The 21,869-nt window shown below is 44.6% G+C and overlaps 1 protein-coding gene across 4 annotated transcripts in view; it reads right to left on the bottom strand.

The window, feature by feature from the left end:
- Window positions 1-4,197: 4,197 nt before the first annotated feature.
- RUNX2 (RUNX family transcription factor 2) overlaps window positions 4,198-21,869 on the bottom strand; it is a gene marked incomplete at both ends in the record, with an annotated part of 209,301 nt that continues 191,629 nt past the window's right edge. For 3 of the 4 annotated variants that reach the window (XM_082847744.1, XM_082847746.1, XM_082847747.1), the window contains 2 exons: window positions 4,198-4,676; window positions 6,283-6,348. In XM_082847744.1, the coding sequence (XP_082703870.1) occupies window positions 4,198-4,676; window positions 6,283-6,348 (545 nt within the window). The remainder of the gene's footprint in view (window positions 4,677-6,282; window positions 6,349-21,869) is intronic. The other variant, XM_082847745.1, reaches the window with a different exon arrangement.

The raw sequence follows: 21,869 nt of genomic DNA, 5'->3' as shown, positions 1-21,869 counted from the left end.
CACTTGTCGGCCCCATTCATGTGCCCAGAGATTAGCATCGTGGAACCATCGAGGCTGCTGTCTTTCTACCCTGACTCGTCCCCCTGGTTGCAATAAGGGGCTTTACCCAAGGATGGGGTGAGCACTCCGTCCTTCAGACAACAGGCTGATAAGGAAGTGAGCGCACTGCTAGATTCTTCACCCACCCCTCTCTCGGGGTAGGCCAAAACAAGAGCCCAGCGCTTACCAAGACGGTTTTCCTCTCACCAGTAATATAGGATCTCTGCTCTCATCCAGCCCAGGCAAGTCCTACGACCAATAAGTGCCCAGGTGTACGCAGGAGTAGGTGTCAGACTAGAGAAGAAACCGCGGATGAGAAAAGACCCAGTGTACACACATGACAAAACCAAAAAAGCCATTTTATTGAAAATTAAATTCAAACTTCAAATTAATATTACAATCATGGAAAAAATGCCAAATAATTCAATTTACAGTTGCAACATACAATACAAATAGTCCCTTTGAAGTTAAGAGTAAACTCATCCACAATCATGACCTGTGGCACAAAGCAGAATTTGTACAATATGTGCACGGAAAGCAAATCTTGGGCAACAGCGACTGGAAAAAAATAAAAATGAAAAGCTTGTATTTACACAAAATGCTACAAATACTTTTGTTCCACAGAAATCTAAGAATGGTAAAGCATATCCAAAAAAAATGGAATTTTATTCAAAATACCTAAGAAATTACTGTAAGTTATGGTTTTGGCTGATATATTTCAAAGTACTGCATGAAGAAGCAAACAGTTATTTGTAAACATGAAGTAAACAAACATCTAAAAAATTCCCACATAGAAAATATGTTTCAAACGTGTTATCTTTTTAAGAACAACAAATTCAAGGTTTGGAAGAGTCGTCTTTTATTTATTTTATTTATTATGGTTCTTTCGAATGTCATAGGTGTAATTCTTGTTTTTGCTAATGCTTTGTGTTTCCATGCATTCACCTAGACTCTGAGTCAGTCCCTTTCCTGGGAATGGAGGGAACTCTTTCAGCCAGCACATACATCTCTTCCCCTCTGAATCTGCAAGGGATGGGCCCCAATGGTGTACAGTTCTCTGCTCACTTTTAAAAGGCCCTGGTGGGGGTAAGACGGCCTGAAGAGCGAACCACAGCTGATCTGTTGAGTCTTTCAGTTCCAACCTGGATGTCATTTCACACACAAAAAACACTAAAGCTTCGGTACCTGTTCTGGAACTCTGACATAGTTTAGAACAGGTTAAAAAAGTGGCTGTATTGGTCACGCTGTAAACCATGCCTTTTTAATCTGAAGGAAGTAGAGTGCTGGCTAGTTCATGGTTCCACAGTAGCAGTAAGGCTTTGCTTTGGTCTTGAAATCACAAATCATACACGTGACCCAGTGCAAATTAAGGATTTGGTTAAAAAAGAAAAAAAAAAAAGATAGAAAAATTTAAACCCCCGGGCTAAAAAAGGGCTGAATTTGATCTAAGAAATGTAAATTACCCCATTGGAATGGTTTGAGTGAGGGGAGAAGGAAGAAGTGCTTGAATTTTTCCCAAGAAAAAAAAAAGAAAACTTTTAAAGTGTTTCTGGGTTGCTGCCTGCAGCCACTATACTAACATTTCAACACAAAAGCATCCCTCAAGTCACTTAGTATGTGTACTGTAAACTTAAAAAAGCCCTTTCAACATTAAAAAAAGAATGTACAGATATAGTACCTTTTTTATTAAATAGGGTACAGCTGGCACTGGCAGTAACATTTTTCTGTCAATTAATTAAGATTGAAATGTGTAACCAGACACTGGCTTTTTTAAGTGCTACTGAAACAAACACACATATTTTACACTTACAAATAAATGGACAGTGGCTTGCTTCAAGCTACCACACACAAATAATAAATAGTATCAATTACTACTTCCATCTTCAGTAATAGGAAAGTGGCTTATTTATCTAAGCATACTTGGTATACAACCTTTAGAAGGCAAAGTGTTTTGTTTTGGTTGGGCTTGGTTTTCCCCTCGATCTTTATTAGGAGGAGTCAGGGTGAATTCCCAGGCGAGGAGCACAGGTCCAATGCCCCACGAGCCGTCCCAAGTTGCTTGGTGCTCTATGAGGTGGGCTGGACGATGACCCGGGAGCAAGGGGCCTCTGGGGCTGGAGGCAAATCTCTAAAGGTTCTGCCTGGGGGCGGGCACAAGCTTTAAATGAAAGGGCCCTGACCTGTGGGGGAGGTGGGTGGGGATCTGCCTGGTGGTGTCGTGAAGTGGTCCTGGCTTGGATCAAGGGTCCACACTTGAGAATCTGCCACGTGGCCGCCAGGAGTGGTCAAAGTGCATCCGACAGGAGGGCTTCGGCTCAAATTCATACGCAGTAGTAGACACCAAATTCCACCTAGCTTTGCCTTCCCTTCGCCCCCCCATGGTGAGAAACATGAATATCAGAGGCTGTATTATGGGTCCCCACTGCCTGTACGTTCTCAGATCAGCTGCCTGCTGGAACTTGCCTTGCTCCTTCAGACGACCCTGCTCCCAGAAGACAAGGACTTAACTCTGCTCCTTTAAATGCAAATTCTGTGGGAAGCTGCCGGTGGGCCCGGGGCTAAGGCAGATTTGGGTTCCCCTGACTTACTGTTTGGTAAGGCGTTTTGGGTAACACTCCCTGGAGCAGTTCTGCTTTCCTGTACCGTGTGTGTATCACGACTGATCCTTCAGCCACATGTGTGGCTTTAAGCTGACTACGTCTTCACTGGTGATGTCGAGTTTTGCTTTAACTCTGAAACCACAGAACATTGTTCTGCAGTTCAAGGATTCACTTGTGCTTGTCTTTTTAATATGACAAGAGTCATCATTATTTCAAAGAAATTAGGAAACCACATCACTCCAGCATTTTATGCTGACAATGAGCAACATAAGTGATAAAGGACTAAGGGTTGCTTTTTAAATCTCTGATTATTGCTTTTTAAAAGGCAAAGCTGTGTTAGAGGCAATCAAAGATCGGAAAAGAACTAACATAACATTTCCTTCATACATCACAAAAACAAGCTACATCTAAAATATTTGGAGATGGAAGTATTTTTAAAAATCACATTGTGTCTGGATGAACTGAAATTGCTTAGCAATATTTCAGATATGGCTCTAGCCCACTGAAGGAATTTGTTATTTAATAAAGAGCACTTTTAGAGACCGAAGTCAACATATCAATACACTAAGAAATGTTTCAAGGGTCCAAATGTCATTAAATAATTATAAATATATCTTTAAAGTTATATGACCATTCACGTTAGCAAGTTACCTCAGATTTTACACATATTCATAATTTAAAAAAAAAAGAAAACAAATAACACACAGCCAAACGCAAACACTATCTCTACCATTATGGCTATAATAAGGTATTGCCATTTTCAGTTTTGCATAAAAGAAGAAGGGGTTAGGTGGGAAGGGGGCAGTTCGGGATCGGATTTCTTTTTGGTTAAATGGGAAAAGGAAAAAAAAAAAGTATAAAAAGGTAAAATAAAATAATCTATCCTGATCGGTACTTTTTGAAGTCACTTTCTTAAAGTAGGAAAAAATTAAAATAAAAACAACTGAACCAAACAGTTCAAATGAGTACTTGCAGAAAGTGTGAAAGCCAAAGTTTGGAACAGTTACTCTGAATGGATGGCAAGGGAACGGAAGCATTCTTTCTGCCCCTTTTCCCTCCGCGGGCATCTGGACCGGCTGTGTAAGTGGGTCTGCCGAGGGCACTGGTCCACACACAGCGGCACCGTGAGGGTGTGTGGTTTCAAAGCACAGGGGACAAGCGTCTTTGCTTTTCCTCCTGAACTTGGAGTCCACCTCTCTGAACTGGCATCTGAACAGGTTACTGAGGATAACAGACCAAATGACAACAGCAACAAAAGTACCCTTTTTTCCTTTGTTTGCTCGCAAAGGTACATGTTTAAAGGGAGAATGATCTGAAATCTGATTAGGATTGTCTCTCTTGGGCCTCTTGCTTCTCAAGAGCTACCCTCTGAGGGTTGCAAGATCATGACAGAGTGAGTGAATGCCAAGACAAAAAAAAAAAAAAAAAACCTTCTAAAAAATAGGCACTTTGTAGATAGGCTAGTTGATATACATATATACGCACTCTCTATATATGTATATGTTGGTACGTTTGGGATGTGGCTCCCAGAGGCCGCTGGGCCACTGCTGAGGAAGTTTCAATAGGGTCGCCAAACAGATTCATCCATTCTGCCACTAGAATTCAAAACGGTGGGGGAACTGCTGTGGCTTCCGTCGGCGTCAACGCCATCGTTCTGGTTAGGCAGGTTTGCGTTTAAGAGCGCGCTGCCGTTCGAGGTGGTGGTGCACGGCGGTAGCATTCTGGAAGGAGACCGGTCTCCCCCGGGCACCATGGGGAACTGATAGGATCCTGACGAGGTGCCGTAGTAGAGATATGGAGTGCTGCTGGTCTGGAAGGGTCCGCTCTGGCTTTGGGAGGAGCCGGGGTAGGGTGGTGGCAGGTAGGTGTGGTAGTGAGTGGTGGCGGACATACCGAGGGACATGCCTGAGGTGACTGGCGGGGTATAAGTAAAGGTGGCTGGATAGTGCATTCGTGGGTTGGAGAAGCGGCTCTCAGTGAGGGATGAAATGCTTGAGAACTGCCTGGGGTCTGAAAAAGGGCCCAGTTCTGAAGCACCTAAAAATTACAACAGAAGATGGGGAGGGGGGAGGGAAACATCTGTAAATAGCAGTTAAAATCACGAAAGAATTTATTTTTTTTTTACAAGAAAAGAAAGAAAACTTCAGCTTTCCCCCAAAGGAACAGCAAGCCACAAACAGACTTTCAAATGCACCGGTCACTACACAGACTTCTGGGGCTTTTCTGTTTGTTTGTTTTTCACTTTACAGTCTTAGCAGCATTGAGCCTCAAGTTCTTCACCCCCAGAGAATCCCAAAGGGCTTTAAAAGCCCAAATGTGTGCTAGGTCGTGTGTGTAAACCAACCCAACACTCTGATCAGACAGATTCACTCACCAGACTTTAAGACTGAATCCTCATTGATTTTCTTTCCCCTCTCTTTTTGTTCCTTGTTGTACCTCAGATATTTGAAAGTGACCTTTTTACTAAGTCGGACACGTTTCTTTTCCTCAACCCAATATAAAGAAATTCCAAAGTGATCCGTTTTGTTTTGGGTACTCTTAGCAGGGCCCCTTGTCAATGAAGGAACGTCAAAAAGATACCCTAGCATGGGCCTATCACTTCAACTCTTAAAATAATGTGAAATCCTGTTTTATTCCTCATCTTGGTAACAGATTTCAAAAAAAAATTAAACTAGATTTCAATGTTTTCTGGAACTATCTTACTTATCTGGGGGTGTATAGGGAGTGTCTGACCCTTAGAAATTCTCCCAAGGGTCATAAACTAGCAGGTTTTGAAAGTGGGTGGGGGGAAGGCTTGGTACCTAGGAATCACTGCATTTCAAGTCTTGATGGGAGAAGTAGGACCTGATTAAGGCCACGTGCCAACAGCAGCTTTGGGGAAAGGCTCGCTGGTAGGGGAGATAAAGCAGGAGGGTACCTCACCATCCACCCTCCGGACCCCTGTACCACATCCTACAGAATTAGCTTCAGGCCAGTTTGAACTGGGAACCTGAAGCAAAGACAGTTTTCCTCTAAAATGTAAAGTCCTTTAACTTCTAAAGCTAACAGGGTGCCTCCTTAATAGGTATTTCTGGCACTTAACTTACGAAACCACAGTTAGAAACTACTTCATGTGGAAATTAGTTTTCGGAAACGCCAAAAACTTATAGTTGTGATCTTTAAAGACAGAGTTATGAATTTCTAACACTGACAGAACTGTGACAAGCTGTTTTATAATACCAGTGTTCTTAAGATTTTGTTCACACCTAAAATCTTCCAATCCTTTGGATTTCATACATTTGCTTTTCCTACCGCTTTTGTCTGTAAGGGAAAGCACTCAGTAATTCTTGAAGGTCTTAGTGAGCAGGTACTTCTTCAGCTTCCATTTTCTTAGCCACGTTCTTGGATACTATAATATTTATTAAACGAATCATCCCAATATTTTTCTCTTTCAAGGTGCTGATCGAGAGTTGTTCATTTTTTGTTAAAATGCACACTGCCTGTGTTCTTTATAAAATGCTCGGGTCAAGTGCCGTGATGTGCACTGATAGCAAGAAGTGACTACTTCAAAGCAATATATCGTTAACAAGGTGTTTCTCACTCATGGACAGTCCCAATCAGACAGCCCCACCCAGCCCAGCCCAGCAATTGTGAAAAGTCTCACCTGCCTGGCTCTTCTTACTGAGAGTGGAAGGCCAGAGGCAGAAGTCAGAGGTGGCAGTGTCATCATCTGTAAAATGAGGGGATGAGCTCTAAGTTCCCTTCCGGCTCTAACGTTCTATCACCGTGAATCCCAAGACAGGAGGAGAAGCAATGGCCTTGGGGGTGGGGAAGGGGAGGCAGAGAAGGTCCCACCCCTCACAGTACCTTCCCAGAATCCACAGGCCCATAAGCAGAGAGTCAAAAGCTGGTGAGCAGCTTCTAATACCAGAAGCAAACACTTTCAAGATGACAAACCAAAACTAGCACAGTCTGGGCAGTTACTCTCTGCTTTTTATAAATTCTTCCATCCTCCGCTGGCCTCTCCCTAACCCCACCCAAATAGGAAATTCTGACAAGCTCAGGTGTGAAAAGGTACAAGAAGTGATTAGGACAGAATCGCCAACGGGGCCAGATGAGATCTGCCATCTCCCTGCCCTGTGCTTCTGTAGTACCTGAACAATGTGAGCAATTTCAAATGGAAAGACGGCACCCTTACAACACCAGCGTTTGCCCCCCACGGGAGCACGGAGCTCACACAGGTAGGCTCAGCAACGTAAAAAATGCTTCTCGTGGGTATTTATACTTAAAATATACTGTCGCCATAATTAAAATTCCAGGTGGTTTCCCTGATTTTGAGGCAGAAGCCTCATTAAAAGCCTTTATGTGGGGATCCTGCCAGTAAACTCCAGTGTGGTTTTGAATTTCTCTCTCCACTTCCCACCCCCAACTTCTCGATTGTACCTGATACATTTGTCTGATGTTTTTATTATCCATCACATGCCAGGATCACTCTACCTTTTTGGCTTCTAAATGCCAGCTAATGCAAATGGACATTCATGTTTCAAGTAATGAGCTCTGGCTGTGGTTTATAGAAAATAATGCAACAAACTTCCGCTGGCTTTACAGAACTCTGACCAATGACTTCTAGTCATTTGAGACTGTCATGTCTTGAGGATTAACTCCTTCTGGGCAAAGAGAGCTCAGGAGGACTTTAAAGGGATGATACGGTCATTTTTATGTTACAAAAAATAAAATTTTCTGGAACTTAGTTATTTCGTGTTACACTGCAATGTGTTCTGTAGGAAGAAATTTTAACAACTTGCTGCAGTATCATGTGAGAGCTCTTATATAATAATCAAGATGGGGAGATGGAAGGAATTCTAAACTTAAAAAGAAAGAACTTAAACCTCTTCCTAACCTTCGATTATTTATAATAATTATTACAGAAGCAAAGGATATAACTAAATTTTCTTTCACTGAATGGGGTTGTACCTGTACTTCTAATCTCCGTTCTGTACAAGAACTCAGTTTTTCTTTTAGACCATCTTCTCAGGTTATTTCCACCTTGTGTCCTAAACTACTCATACCCATGTCACCAGCCACATTACGTACAGCTACAAACTATCTATAGACCTGGATATTATATCAACTAAAGGAAAGAAAATATAATATCTACTTACTAAAAGGATCAGGATGAAAGCCTGGAGAGTTCTAAAAGTACTCTTACCCTGGTCTAATTTTAGAAATGTAATGCCGAAGCTCAGTAACGGCCCCAGTGATCTGCCTTGTAGCCTTAGAGCCAGTTTAAAACTCCAGATTACAACCTACCGATTAAATAAAGCCAGCACTGCCAGGAGTTACTTGAAGCCCAAGATAAACATGGTGCATCTTCCTGATAGGCTCGTTTTACCCGGCATGGAGACAAGCGTATGCTGTACAGTAAACATGGACGTGATATGGAGTAGAATGCAACACTTGGGTGAATTTTCAGACAAACAAAAAATGACTTCAACAAAAGTTTGCACTTGTGAAGCTTTAAACTATGCCCCCGGATTCCCTAAGGTACCCATTTATCCTCCTCTGCTAGTCTGGGGTACTCCGGTGAAAAAGAAATCCAAACCCCTCGTTGACTGTTTAGATGATCCTAATCCAACCCGCTGACAAATAGGGAAGCTAAGCAGAGAAGGGAGCCATGTGCTCTACAAAAATCACAACGCTCCAGAGAGGCAGAACCACAGCTAGACAAGACCTCTTCGACCTCTAACCGCTCTGCAGTCTTAGTCACCCTTAAGGAATTCGGTGGACACAACCACAGATACATTTGCTGTCTTACGAGCCTATCTGCCGAAATAAATTTGCCTAGAACTATTTAAGTAGGTTCTTCTGGTGCCCATGTGTTGCCCAATGAGAGCTACTGTTCTTGGGACACTATTTAAAAACCCTTTCGGGACTTGTTGATCTAATCTGCTCAACAGTGAGCAACTAATTCAGTTGTTCGTGGCATAATGTGAATGAGACCAAGGTCAAGGGCTTGATTCCCTTAGGACCTGCTGGTTCCCTACAGATGCATTTCATTCCGCAACTGCTCGCTGCACCCTTAGCCAGTCAGACAGCTGCAGATTTATGTGGTTATCATAAATAGAGCTGCAAGAACCTTGCTCATTGAAACGGCAGCAGCAGCAGTTTTTCACAACCCAGTGTACCTGGGGAAGAATATATTAATAAAATGCCCGGAAGCTCAAATAAAAATAAAATCAATGTTAAAAGTAAAAATTTCTGGGCTTCCCTGGTGGTGCAGTGGTTGAGAGTCCGCCTGCCGATGCAGGGGACATGGGTTCGTGCCCCTGTCCGGGAAGATCCCACATGCCGCGGAGAGGCTGGGCCCGTGAGCCATGGCTGCTGAGCCTGCGCGTCCGGAGCCTGTGCTCCGAAACGGGAGAGGCCACAACGGTGAGAGGCCCGCGTACCGCATAAAAAAAAAAAAAAAAAAGTAAAAATTTCTTGCTCCTATCCGCCAAAGTCTATGGGGAAAAACGAAACGGCCTCCCTTCACCCAACCAGGTCTCTTGGGCCTCCCAAGCAAGTGGAAAGTGTAGGGGAAAGGAGTGAAACCAAGATAAGGGAGAATAAAAGAGAAGCTCTGATCTTTTATTCTTGCAGCCTGCAAGCCTCCACTCAGTGCCTTCCACACCCCGATGGCTAAGGAGAGTTATCTTGGGTCATACTTGACTTTTAACTAGAGTGAGCTGCGGAGGGCAGTGATAGTCTAATCCCTGTTCGTCTTCCCCTTTGGGGCTTAATAACAATGATACTTGATGTTTCTAGGCCTTTACCAAGTACTTTCACATGCATTTTCTTATTCAGTAGACCCTCAAGACGTTATGGTTGGTTGAAAATGGGCCAGGAGAGCTCTCAAAAGAATGGAAATAGGAGTTTGAAAAGAATAGCAGACCGGGGTACTTGCCATTCGGGGCTGTCAGCTAGGAAACATCGTACCCATGTATCACCCCCTCTCAGCAGTGGAATTTACACGCCCCAGCCAAGGAGGGCAGGTCAGGGCGGAGAAAAGGACAAGGGGCCTTGAATCCAGGTGGAACACAGATGGGCAAATGCAGAGTCCTCTGCCCTTTTTTAATGCAAGGGCAAAAATATACAGAATGAAAAGCCATCATGCTTCTCGGCAATGAGGCGTTAACTTCAAAGCTTCATCGAGGCCTTCCAAATGGTAGGAGTTGTCGCCACACTAAATCTCAAATAACAACGTCCGGGTACTTTTTATTAACCCCCTCGTAGCATCCTTTCTATTGGAACATATAATACATGAGATCTCCACAGAGCCGCTCTCCTCTAAGAATCTTCTTCCCTTCTACATTTTGGCTGCCACCTTCCCAACTGCTCTATTATATAATTTCCTATTTCACTCCTGTTCGAAATAGCATTTATTTTCCATGTCACTCTTTCGGGCCCTCAGCCACTACTTTACTGAATTATTAGCTGTTTCGTAGCCTGTGCTCTCCAACTACAAAGTAAGCTTTGGATGGTAAAGATGATTTATTTTCCTTTCATATCCCTCAGAACTGTCTATATTATAAGAGCTTAATTTTTTTTTAAATATAAGTGTATGAAGGGATGGATAAATCAACAAATAAGTAAATTAGCTGGGGAATCAGGAACTCCGCACAACAGCTGGTACATTTTTGACGCATCAAGCAAATAGATATTATAATAAACATTAAGTAATGCTGACATCAAACCTAAAATGTAACTCAAATATGATTCCATACCTATAAAACCTCCTAAAGCTCTCTTTAAAGGGTGTTCAAAGCTCTCGCCAAGCATTGGTACATCAGTTGACCTCACGTTTCAGACAGGGGCCCGCAAATGGCAGTTACCACTAGTGAACGGATTCCTCTGTTTTGCCACCGTGCTGTTCCCAATATCCTGAGAGCCCGTATCTGTGTGTAAGTCTACACTGGGGAGCCACGGGGAGAAGACAGGAAGGAGAAAGACAGCCTGGCCAGAAAGGTACAGCCTGCGGGAAGGCGAGTCAGCACGCTCCTCTCCCTCTGGACCCCAAGGTAACTGTTGCCACTAAGGTCACGTGGTTTATTTGGAGTGGGCTGGAAAGCTTGCTTCCTGTCTGAATTTCTAGGTAGTATATAGAGCCAGTATGTCAGCATCATCCAGAATTGTGGATGACCTTTATAGATGAAGAGATGGCACCCTGGAGACACGTGGATCTGCGTGACATCCCGAGATGAAAACGTGGTCCTCCTGTCTCAGGCCCGAGTGTGCTACTCCCTGTCTGCATCCCTGACAGTGCGTGCCAGTGGGGAAACGTAGAGCTTCGGCCTTGAGCTTCCAGAGATCTGCATTCTATGAAAACACACACAGAAGGGGAAAATCTTCCACCTTTTCCGGCCACACAGGGGCAGAGCCTTGAAACCACAGGGTGTCATCCCGACCCAGCACAGGTCACAGCCACCCTTCACCAGGCGTGACTGAGCAGCTCTGCAAAGGGGGTGCGGAAACTAAGGGTAAGGCTATTGGCATAGTCAGAGCCCTCTGTTCTACTCTTCCACGGTCACGTCCCACTACCGCTCGGTATGAACCTTCCTCTTTGTGGCGGGGCATGTACTCAGAACCCTCACTGCATCTTTGCTCATCCCCAGACTCACGGCCACCTCTCTTTTCTCTGCCAGACCCGGGTACGTAAGCACTGCCTTCAAAGCTCACCACTACACAAGGACTTCCCAGGTATACAAATCCCTACCACCTTTCCCTTACCCTACACATCTGGACCGTTTACAGATGTGAATTTTACCACTCCATGCATTTTAAAGTATCATCACTGGTTTTAGAGAAGCATTTTCATTTTCCAGCTAAAGGGAAAGCAAATGAAGAAGAGGAACCGTGTATCCTTCTTTGAGATCCTACCTAGCAGGGGCTTCCCTGGCGGTCCAGTGGTTAAGACTCCTCACTTTTACTGTAGGGGGCACGGGTTCGATCCCTGGTCAGGGAACTAAGACCCTGCACACTGTGCAGCCAAAAAAAAAAAAAAAGCAGCTCCCCTACCTAGTTCACGGTATGGTACTGAAAAAAGACGCGTACTTCCAAAACATCTACTAAACGAATCAGTTACTAGCACAGACCCAAGCAAGCAACATGACAGAAGCAGAAATGCTATGTAAACATTACCTAAAAATCAACTTTGGACTCTACGCAGAACATTACTTTGCATTTTCCACATTGAGGTTTTAAGAGATTTTTTACATCGGTTTTCTTACTTTCCCTGAATTTGTCCCCTCACACTAAAATGATCAAGTATCAATCACTAAATTAGTTTTACTTTTAATTTCATTAGACAATGGGTGGAAAATATACCCCCCGTGGGAGAAACGTAATGGATCACGTTGATGGAGAAGAGAGCAGCAAAATGAGGATCTGAAATCGATTTTTTGAAGATAATGAGAGGTCAGACCAGCAAGCTCCACGGTTTTGCAAAAGAGAGGAAAAGTGCCTCGACTATCCAGTATAAATATTTATTTTCCGTGTTGTAATGAATTGTACTTTTCCACTGCACCCTCACAAATTCTGAAAGACCAGCTGATCCCAAGGCTAAGAAAGTATGCTATGCTGAGGGCAAGAGAGAGAAAAAGGAAAAATAAAAATAAAGCCAAAAACGCACAACCTGGCAATTTTCAGAAACTTCAACCATCCCTTAAACCCACCCAAATTTTGAGGATATGGTTGGAATAATACATTTCCTCTCGGTGAGAAGGAGGGAGGCCATAGATGTGCAGTGCATGTGTGTGTGTGTGTGTGTGTGTGTCCGTGTGTGCATGGGGAGGGAGGGTAAGAGAGAAGGAAGAAACCAAAGGGTGAAGGGGGGAGAGAAACGGAGGAAAAACGAGAGAGATCTTCTTGCTAGGCCTTGATTAAGAACTTTTTAAAGGCTAGGAAGGGTGGATAGTCTTTGAAACCAGATCCGCCACAGGAAGGAGGCCAGCACCCAGGACACCGTGTCTTTCAGAAGGGGCCACCCACAGTGCCGCGGTGGTCATATGACTGCTCTGTCACATCCTGAAGCCATTTCCAGCCCATGCACACGTCTGTGCTCCCATTTAGAGAGGATGGGATATATGGGGAACACACATATGGAAACACTTTCAGAGAATCAGTTTCCATGAAATTCATAATGAGCCAAGTGGCTTCAGATGTGGTTGCGTTCCTCCGATTAGCCAGAAAAAAAAAAAGAAGGAAGAAAAGGAGGAAAAAGGGACAAATCCACCCTTTCAGACCTTATTTCAGTTTCAGAGAAATTAGAAACCACTAATGACTTATGGCTACCAAAACACAGAGCCACAATTAAGACAGGAGGAACTAGGAAAAAGAGGGACAGAGGTTTAGAAGCAACAGCCTTTCCCTCCTAAAAATAACAGCTTCAATATCAGTAATCTTGTCTTAAATCAGGGGCAGGCTTTCCTGTGACGGTATCTGCCTAGGGTGGCATAATTTTCTGACATCCTGGCAACATGCAGTGCGCATGCGCACGTGTGGGGTGGGACCACGCGGACAGAGGCAGAGGCTAGGAGACCGGCTTTTATTCGATAACATATGTGGCCAATTAAGATTATTTTAAAAATTGCAACTAAATGATAAATTGTTCCTAAGTAAATCTTTCCAAAAAGCCTGAATGCAGAAGGGACAGCCTGGTATTTTCCTGTGGCCTGTGCTAATGGTAACTCAGACTATATTAAAAGCAGAAATTTATGAACTGGTTGAGATGTTATATATTAGACAATCAAGCTCAGCTGATAGGAAGGCATGAAATACAAGAAGGGAACAAATGGGGGAGGGACTTTAAAAAGGGACATTGAACTGGTATTAGTAAGTTAAGACGTTATTTTTATATTAAAACCAAAGCAGATACACTATGGAGGAAAATTCACATTAATTTTAAGGTATAACAGGAGACAAGAAAATGCTCTCCAGGCAAGAGGTGGGGTTGTTTTGGGTTACGTCAGCAGATTGGGGGGTGCAGAGTGGGGAAGGAGCCGAGTTCCCTCTGCCCTTTGGGGTGCTCCAGTGGGAAAGTCTTTCAAGCTTGGCACGTCGTTTAGGAATGCCCTGAGGATGCGCTGGGTACCAGCACTGGCCGGTGCTTAACAGACCAGTCTCTGCTCCAAGCACAGGAATCCTCCAAGCGATTTTGTAGTCACAGCATCCCACGGTGTCACAGGTTTTACTACGGGGAAAGAGGTTCGAAGGTTCCCACCTGCAGAGGATCTGTGCTCCGTGGGAGATGTCTACTCACATTAAATCCTCACCCCAGCCCTGGGAGGGAGACAGTTATCACTGACCCCACATTCTGGATGACAAACTGAAGCCCCAAGAAGCAAAGTGATTTCCTCAAGGTTACAGACCAGTAAATGGTGGCCTGGAACCTGGCCCCAGACCTAGGGGGCTCAGCTGCCACAGTCCCCTCCACGGTTCAGGGATTCTGTGTCACTTTCATGTGAGTTCTAACATACTGGTGGCCATGCCTACCTGGAGGGCAATGATGGAAAGGGTTCTGATCCATTGTCAGTGACAGGCCTGGGGATGGAGGTGGGGATGGGATGCGGAACGGGGTGGGGTGGGGGGGGCTGATTCCTGCCACCTATTTTCTGTGCTCGACTCAGCCCCAGAATTCTCATATGGTCCTTACCGTTGATGTTCTGAGTGATCGTAAGCAAGTCACTTTATTTATTCCCCAGGTTCTCTCACTGGGTAAGACTCTTGTAAGTGAGAATGGGCAAAAGTACACAGCAAATAGGAAACACCTCCGTCTCAAAAGGGTATTCCTTCATACGGTATTATTTGAATTAGTAGAGCCAGAGATGAAGGGAAATTTAAAAATTGGGTCCAAGCTAGGAAAGACGTGAGCTGAGAATTAGAATCCCGAAACTCCTGATTCACTCCACACACCCAGCTCCAGACCCAACCGAACTCTTCTGTTAAAAAAAAAAAAAAAAAAAAAAAAAAAGCCTCTTGCATTGGGAAAAGGAGGCTAGGAGAGCAAATAATTACCATAGCAACCACATTCCACCATCCCCTAAATGCGCAGACTGTTTTCAGATCCAGCTCGATTCTCCCCTTCTTAAAGTAGGAACAGATAGACTACATCCAGCACCAATGTAATTTCAGACTCTCCCTGTGACTGACTCTAGCGCAGACCCAGGAAGGCTCCAGGCAGCAGCTGCCTTGGAGGTAGCATCGCTCAAAATGTGACAAGCTCGGGGCACCGTTTTTTTCAAATAAAATTCCCTTCAAAGGGCTTAGCGCCCTGGTGTGGTCCCACAGGCCTGAAGCCATCCTGAACCTTAACGCCTGTGTCTCAAACCACCCGATGTCCCAAGACCCAGAATGTGAACCAGATGACCAAAGTGCTCTGGTTCAGGCTCGACGTCAGCTCCACAAGCTACAGCTCTCCCAGGCCTGATATGACCCACGTTAATCTGGGATCAAAGCCACAGGCTTCAGCCTCAAGCTGTGTCCTGCCGGGACCTGTCCTTACCCGTGCCCTCTCTCCCTCTCCAGTCAGATGCATCCACTTACCGGCTCCCTCTGCCCATGCCCTGGGAGGGGTTCCTGTCCCAGGGAGACCATGTAAGAGGCTTCCTGGTTGTGACAGAAGGTAGCCTTAGATCCAAGGTCCACTTGTGTGTGTGTTGTATCTGCTGCCCAGATGGCTTATCAATCCTCGTCTTATCCAACTTGCTGGTTCCTCAAGCTTTCCTACCCGTTCTGTGACTTCACGTCACGCTTTTTACTCGGGTTTGTGTGTATGTTTCTAGATCTCTCTATTAGGAGCACAGCAAACATTTGCTGGAGTGACAATCCTGTCCCAACTTCCCTTTCCAGTTTCGTTTCTCACTCTCCTTCTTTGGGAGCTCTACAATCCATTCAGACTGGACCCCTGTCCGTGTTCTGTCCTGTCCACCTTCCATTTTCCCTCCTTCAGGCGCTGGGTTTACGTTATTCCCCTCAGCCCTCAGTGTCCCCACCTCCACTCTATCTCAATCCCTTGAAATTCTCAGCAGCCTGTAAAATCTACCTCACAATCCCCCTCCGCTTCCAAGAGTCTTCTCGTGTTCTTGTTTTAGCCCAGAGTGACCCCTCCTTCCTCTGCACCTCGTTCTTCACTTATATTTCTCTTCTAGGCAGGCGTGCACACGCAGAGGACCTACAATCACCTCACTTCACCACTTCTACCAGCCTGTAAATTCCTCGAGAACCACAACTCTGGCCTCCATATCTTCAAACGCACTGTAGCTCCTCTCAGAGTGACATTCGGGAAGTTTTTAAATGTGTGAGAGGAGAAAGAGATGGTGATGCCAGGTTTGACCTAAAGCCTTGCCTCTAACTGCATTTGGCCTGTGCCTTCTGATTTCTGCCTGTCCATCTGCAGCCGACGGCTTTTCCTGTCCTACGACCCCTGTGGTTTACTTGCACCGAAAGGGCTCAGGTTAGTCCCAGACCCACAGCACTGCTCTGCCCACCGGTTCTGGGGTGCATCTCTCGTTCTAACCTGTCCCCTGGGTTTGCTCCCTTATACTAAGAGCAAAAATTTGTTCTGGCTTTTTCAGTCCCAAGCAAACTGTCCTGTCCCACGTTGACACTGACTCTCAAAAATAATAGTTCAATTAAAAAATCATGTTGCAAATGTGTACGTTGCTTTTTAGGTTGTCACTGTTTTTACATACATCTGGTTTTACCTTCACAAAAAGCCCAACTGATGTGGAAGCTCAGTCAAGGAAAGGAGGCACCAACTCAAGGACGCAGCCAATTAGCGGCAGAGCCAGGATGGAATTGTTGCGTTTCCTAATTTGTCCCTTTTCCCCACGCAACTTGTCCCTTTAGCGTCTACTACTTTTCATCCTAAGAGAAGTCCTGACAGGGAGAAAGATGGTATTTCTTTAACAACGGGGATGATCTCGATTGAATTTTTTTTTTTTTAAGTGATGACCGGCATGCCTTCTCACACTGAAGCTTTATATCCAGTAATATCAGAAACCAAACTACAACCTTTTATTTGACTGAAAAACTGACTCACTTTGAAAAGAATTTCTTTTTCTTTCTTGCTAGGATTCAGCCTAAAACCACGTACAAGTCTTCATACTGTCCTGAGACAATGCTCCTTATGTAACTTCCGAATCCAAACACAGTGTTGCAGTAACTCGTTTCTCTGACATTCTGAGTTTTTCCACTCAGGCCCTGCACACGGAATTAACTCAAAACTTCTGCAAGAAAAACGTCCCTTTTAGAGTTTGATTTGGCATCCATTTCAAAGAGCTGTTTGTATATTTTAGAATATGGAGAATTTTCCTCTGATTGAAACCTCTCTTTTCACAATGGACAAGAGATGATTTCTCTTCTGAGTGATTTAAACAAAAACAAGCACATCTTAGTTACATAGAACCTTGTTCTCAAAGTGGGTTTTTTTTGACACAAATCAAACCCTACAGATTGTAAAGCATTTGGCAAAAGCCTTCAAACAGCCAAAGCCAAAGAGTGAAATTTTCCTTGTTGTAGGAGATAAACAAATACTAAGGCAAATGGAAAAAAAAAAGAAAAAGAGGACCTCCTTTCACTTTCTACTCTGCTCGATAACATTGCCCTCTCAACACACACACCCACCCCTGCAGAGGGGTTTCATCCTCAATGTTTATTCCTGGTGCTAGAGGAATAACCCTGCCGCAAATGGACAATTTCAACATCTGTTTGTGGCTGCTCCCAGACTCCTTGTACTTCTTTAGGACATGAAGACCGCTGTCTCCCAAGTGTAAACAGACACACCTAATTATGTATTAAGGTGTCTGAGAGGAGCTACTTGTTTCGATGACAAAAAAAAAAAAAAAAAAAGAGGGCCTGGTCAGCTCCATATCCTTGAGAGAAACACACAAAAACACAACAAATAGTCCAACAGTAGCTCCTCCAACAGTGGAAGTTCTCTGCCTGCCCGAAACCTGAGCCCAACTTTTCCCCAGCCTGGGAATACTGTCCACTGAGTGCACTCTAGATGTGGCCCAAAACAGCTGATGACCGGCCAGGAGAGATGGTGCTGTCACCGATGTGGAGCACAGTCTACTAGGTCTATTCATAAGGAGTTAATTCGAGGGTGAAAAGAGGAAAGGGGCCAAGGAGATAATTCAGGGATAGCTTTTTTTTTTTCCTTCAGGTCACAATGGCCATGTGCAGCAATAGCAAAATAATGTCAGTGGTCTATTAGATATGTAGCAGGAGAATAGGATTCTAGAGCCTTGGGCTAGCAGTCGGGGTTGGGGAGGGTTCTAGTCACAGCAGTGTCCCTAATGGGAAGGGTGATCATGGTGGAGCCCCCTCCCACCCCATTCTTTGTCAGTAAAATGATGGAACTTGACTCAATCATCTTTATGGGTTTCCAGCTCTAAAATTCGAATTCAGCTACATATTACAAAACCTTGAGAATTCCAAAAGTACCTTTAAAATTCTATTAGAAGTGCTGTTCCTCTAAAGAAAGGTGCCCATTCATTAAAAAACAGTATTACAGTCTTTTTTTAAATGAAGTATATAAATCCACTGTGCGAAAAATACCAGGTTTCCCTCGATATACAAAATGCCGATTAGAAAATTAAGTTCTTCCACAAAATAAAAAAAGTAGGGGCTTCCCTGGTGGCGCAGTGGTTGAGAGTCCACCTGCCGATGCAGGGCACACGGGTTCGTGCCCCGGTTCGGGAGGATCCCACATGCCGCGGAGCGACTGGGCCCGTGAGCCACAATTACTGAGCTTGCGCATCTGGAGCCTGTGCTCCGCAACGGGAGAGGCCGCGATAGTGAGAGGCCCGCGCACCGCGATGAAGAGTGGCCCCCGCTCGCCGCAACTGGACAAAGCCCTCATGCAGAAACGAAGACCCAACGCAGCCAAGATAAATAAATAAATAAATAAATTAAAAAAAAAAAAGTATAACTGTTAACAACAGTTTGCAAGGAGGTCAGAAGAAAATGGGAACACTATTAGCTTTTCAAGAAAGTTTTTCGTCATTAAATTTAGCAGTAAAGGGGGTGAAAATCTGCTTTAGGCTCACACATTCAATGAGAGATATGACGTGAGCTATTTCTCTTTCTTCTTTGTTCTAGACTTTTCCAGCAAATTGTTTTGATCTGACCCATCTGAAATTAATATAAATATTTATATCCACCTTTCCAACTCTTGCAGGATAGGATATATTGTTATGCATAATTTAAGTAGCTTAAGTTTCCTTGTCCCACACATAAAAATACATACTTTCAGGTTTTAAGATTTCATTAATATGTACATTTTTCACCTCAGAATAAAATTCAGGTTTACAAAAATCAGAAGGTGGATTATTTCCACTGTTGTTTCTGGTAGGAATCTGGTGAATTTTACTTTAGTTTGGGTTCTCTGACCTGTAAGCATGAACATTGGCTACTTAGGAAGGATTACTGGTGTTATGTCCCCCAAAGATAGCCTGGAAAGACCAATGTGATAAAAATCCCTCTTAGGATGACACCCAACAGGTTTTGTAGCAAAATCTGGCTCTGATGTGGAGACCCCTATGACAACGCATGGTGGGGAAAGCACACTTGGAGCCCAGAGATGTGGGGTTGAGTCTTTCCCTCCCCCGTCTCCCCATGTGACCTAGAGGTCAAGTCTCTGAATGTCCCTGAACCCAAACTCCTACTGGCAAAACAGGGACTATTAATAACATCTATATTCCGATGAGCTGCTGTGAGGTCAAATGAGAATGTCTGTGAAAGTCTTTTCTATATATTTAAAACACTATCTAAATATTATTATCATTATTAATACTGAGTTTTGCTATGCACTTAATTTTACTATCACCTTTGGATATAGTTGCTATTGTATAATCCTTCCCGTTTTCCTCTGCACCTAATCTGTCATAACACGGTGTTCTTCTTCTGCAGGCCTGAAGTAACTTCTGCCATCAGAAAAGCCACTGTTATCGATGACGTGAGCGTCCTGGGTCTTTTCAGTTTCCTCTGGGAGCTGCTGAATTAGAGCAGCAGGAGAGCTCCAGCCTCCCCACCACGAGGACGATTCCTCCTCCCTGGTGGTGTCTTCAGTTTTTCTTCACACGTTCAGGGGTGCCTGCCCGAATCTCCGCGTCTCCTGGCTGGCCCAGCCTTCAGACCAGCATCCTCTGAGCCTGACGTGCTGCTGGAGGCCCCTGGTCCTCAAACTGCACTGGGCCATGGTCCTTGTCACACCCAGTGTGAAGCCACCGGAATCCACAGTCCCAACCCGCAGGTTGTATCTGTACAAATCTCTTTATTCGTCCCGTTTCCCTCAAGGCTAACTTGCCTATTTATTTGTTCTATTTGTTAGAGCTCACTTGCCACATTTTTCAGTAACTGCAGAGCTTTACCTCAGTGTGAATGGCTCCAATCTGCCTTCTACATAATCTCAAGTGGTACTTGCTTATTCGATTTTTACAAACTTTCAGAAAGATTTTTTTCTCCAACTTCCAAGCGGAAGTTCTGTTGTTTACCATTTGAAATGTTACCTTTGTATTAAAATGTTAGCAGGAAGACCCTTGGGTGGGGTTCACTTTGGTGAAATAGTTTTTCTCTTAATTTAGGCACCAGGGAACATGGCAAAGAGCTGGGCAATGCCACGAAGCCACCTGCAGGGACCCAGGGCGTAAGCTGTGGCTTCTAGCTGACACTTCAAATACTAGCTTGGAAGGTCTGCACAGGGGCTGAAATACAACCACATCGCCAGTTTTCTATTTCCAAGGTCCCTAAATAGAGGCCTAGTTATCTATCTCCTTGCCCACTTTTGTAGTGATTTTCAACATAATACTGCAAAGTTATAGCAAAAGAGAACAGGACCAAAGCCTTAAAACTGGAAGGGACCATGAGCCTGATCAAGACCACCCCTCGGGCTTCCCTGGTGGCACAGTGGTTGGGAGTCCGCCTGCCGATGCAGGGGACACGGGTTCGTGCCCCGGTACGGGAAGATCCCACATGCCGCGAAGCGGCTGGGCCCGTGAGCCATGGCCGCTGAGCCTGCGCGTCCGGAGCCTGTGCTCTGCAGTGGGAGAGGCCACAACAGTGAGAGGCCCGCGTACCGCAAAAAAAAAAACAACACACACACACACACACACACACACACACACACACACACACACACACACACACACACAGACCACCCCTCGTTTGAGGAAGAAGCAAGTCTGACCATCAGGATTCAGACCTGGCTCCTGGGGAGAAAACAGCCCTCCTTCTCAAGCCTGTTGTCTTTAAGTTTTATTCCTTTTAAAAAGTGCCTATTTTTTTTCCCCAGTAGCCTGTTATTTGGTGTTTCTCAATCTGGTTTTGCATCCTCCTCACACTGAGTCTTTTGGTTTCAATCTTCCTTGACTGCTCTATTCTAAATGACAAAGCCAGAGAGAAAGGTTAAGAATGAGCTTCCACAGCTAAAGAAATGTCCCACCTGTTATCCGGAATTCCAATCCATCAAGTTTTCAGAGCCCCTGGAATTATTCTACACGTCCCATCCCAGGAGATGCTGATGCCCTTTGAATCGTACCTTATTTTGGGTCCTTTGGGCTTCCAAAACTCAGTATAAATCCATCAACTAGATTTTAAGTGGATCAGGTCACCGAGAAATATGCTCCCCAGACTCTGATTTTACTGCTCTCCTTTCCTTTCAAACAAGCTAACAAATGGTGGTAACGGTTTTCAGGACACACCTCCCTCTGCACCTTGGCACTGCAGGAAGAAGAGGACGCTGGTGTCATGGAGAGCAGGACTTTTGTTACTTTTCAAACAGGCAATGTCAAAAGTGCTCATATCTTCGTAAGATCTGGAAGCTAATTACTAGAACCACAAATGGAAGGTTTGGGGGTCGGGGGAGGGAAGACTCCCTCTTGAAGGCCCGGTTAAAGGATTTGAGAAGGGAGTGATCACTGACTACAGCAGTGACTCTATACAAGAGTCTCAGCTGTTTGAAGATTCCTCCTTTAACCCTAGTTTGTGCTTATGAGATTCTGCTTAGAACAAGTCCCTCATCCCTTATCAACTCAAGTTCTTCCCAGTTTAAGCCATGTCCCCATTTCTCAGTCCTCTGGGAGGCAGGTGTCCGGGGTTGTTGACTCCATTCCCAGTGAGCACAAGTACTGGTGTCTCACCCAGCTTTCCTTGTCTCAAATGCAGGAGATGAGCTAGCAAGCCTGATGTAAGGAACCCCCAGCCCCTTGC

Source organism: Leucopleurus acutus, assembly GCF_964270905.1.
Source record: "Leucopleurus acutus genome assembly, chromosome: 10".
NCBI lineage: Eukaryota > Metazoa > Chordata > Mammalia > Artiodactyla > Delphinidae > Leucopleurus > Leucopleurus acutus.
Note: the sequence above shows the minus strand (reverse complement) of the source record. Positions and strands in the feature narration are given on the sequence as shown.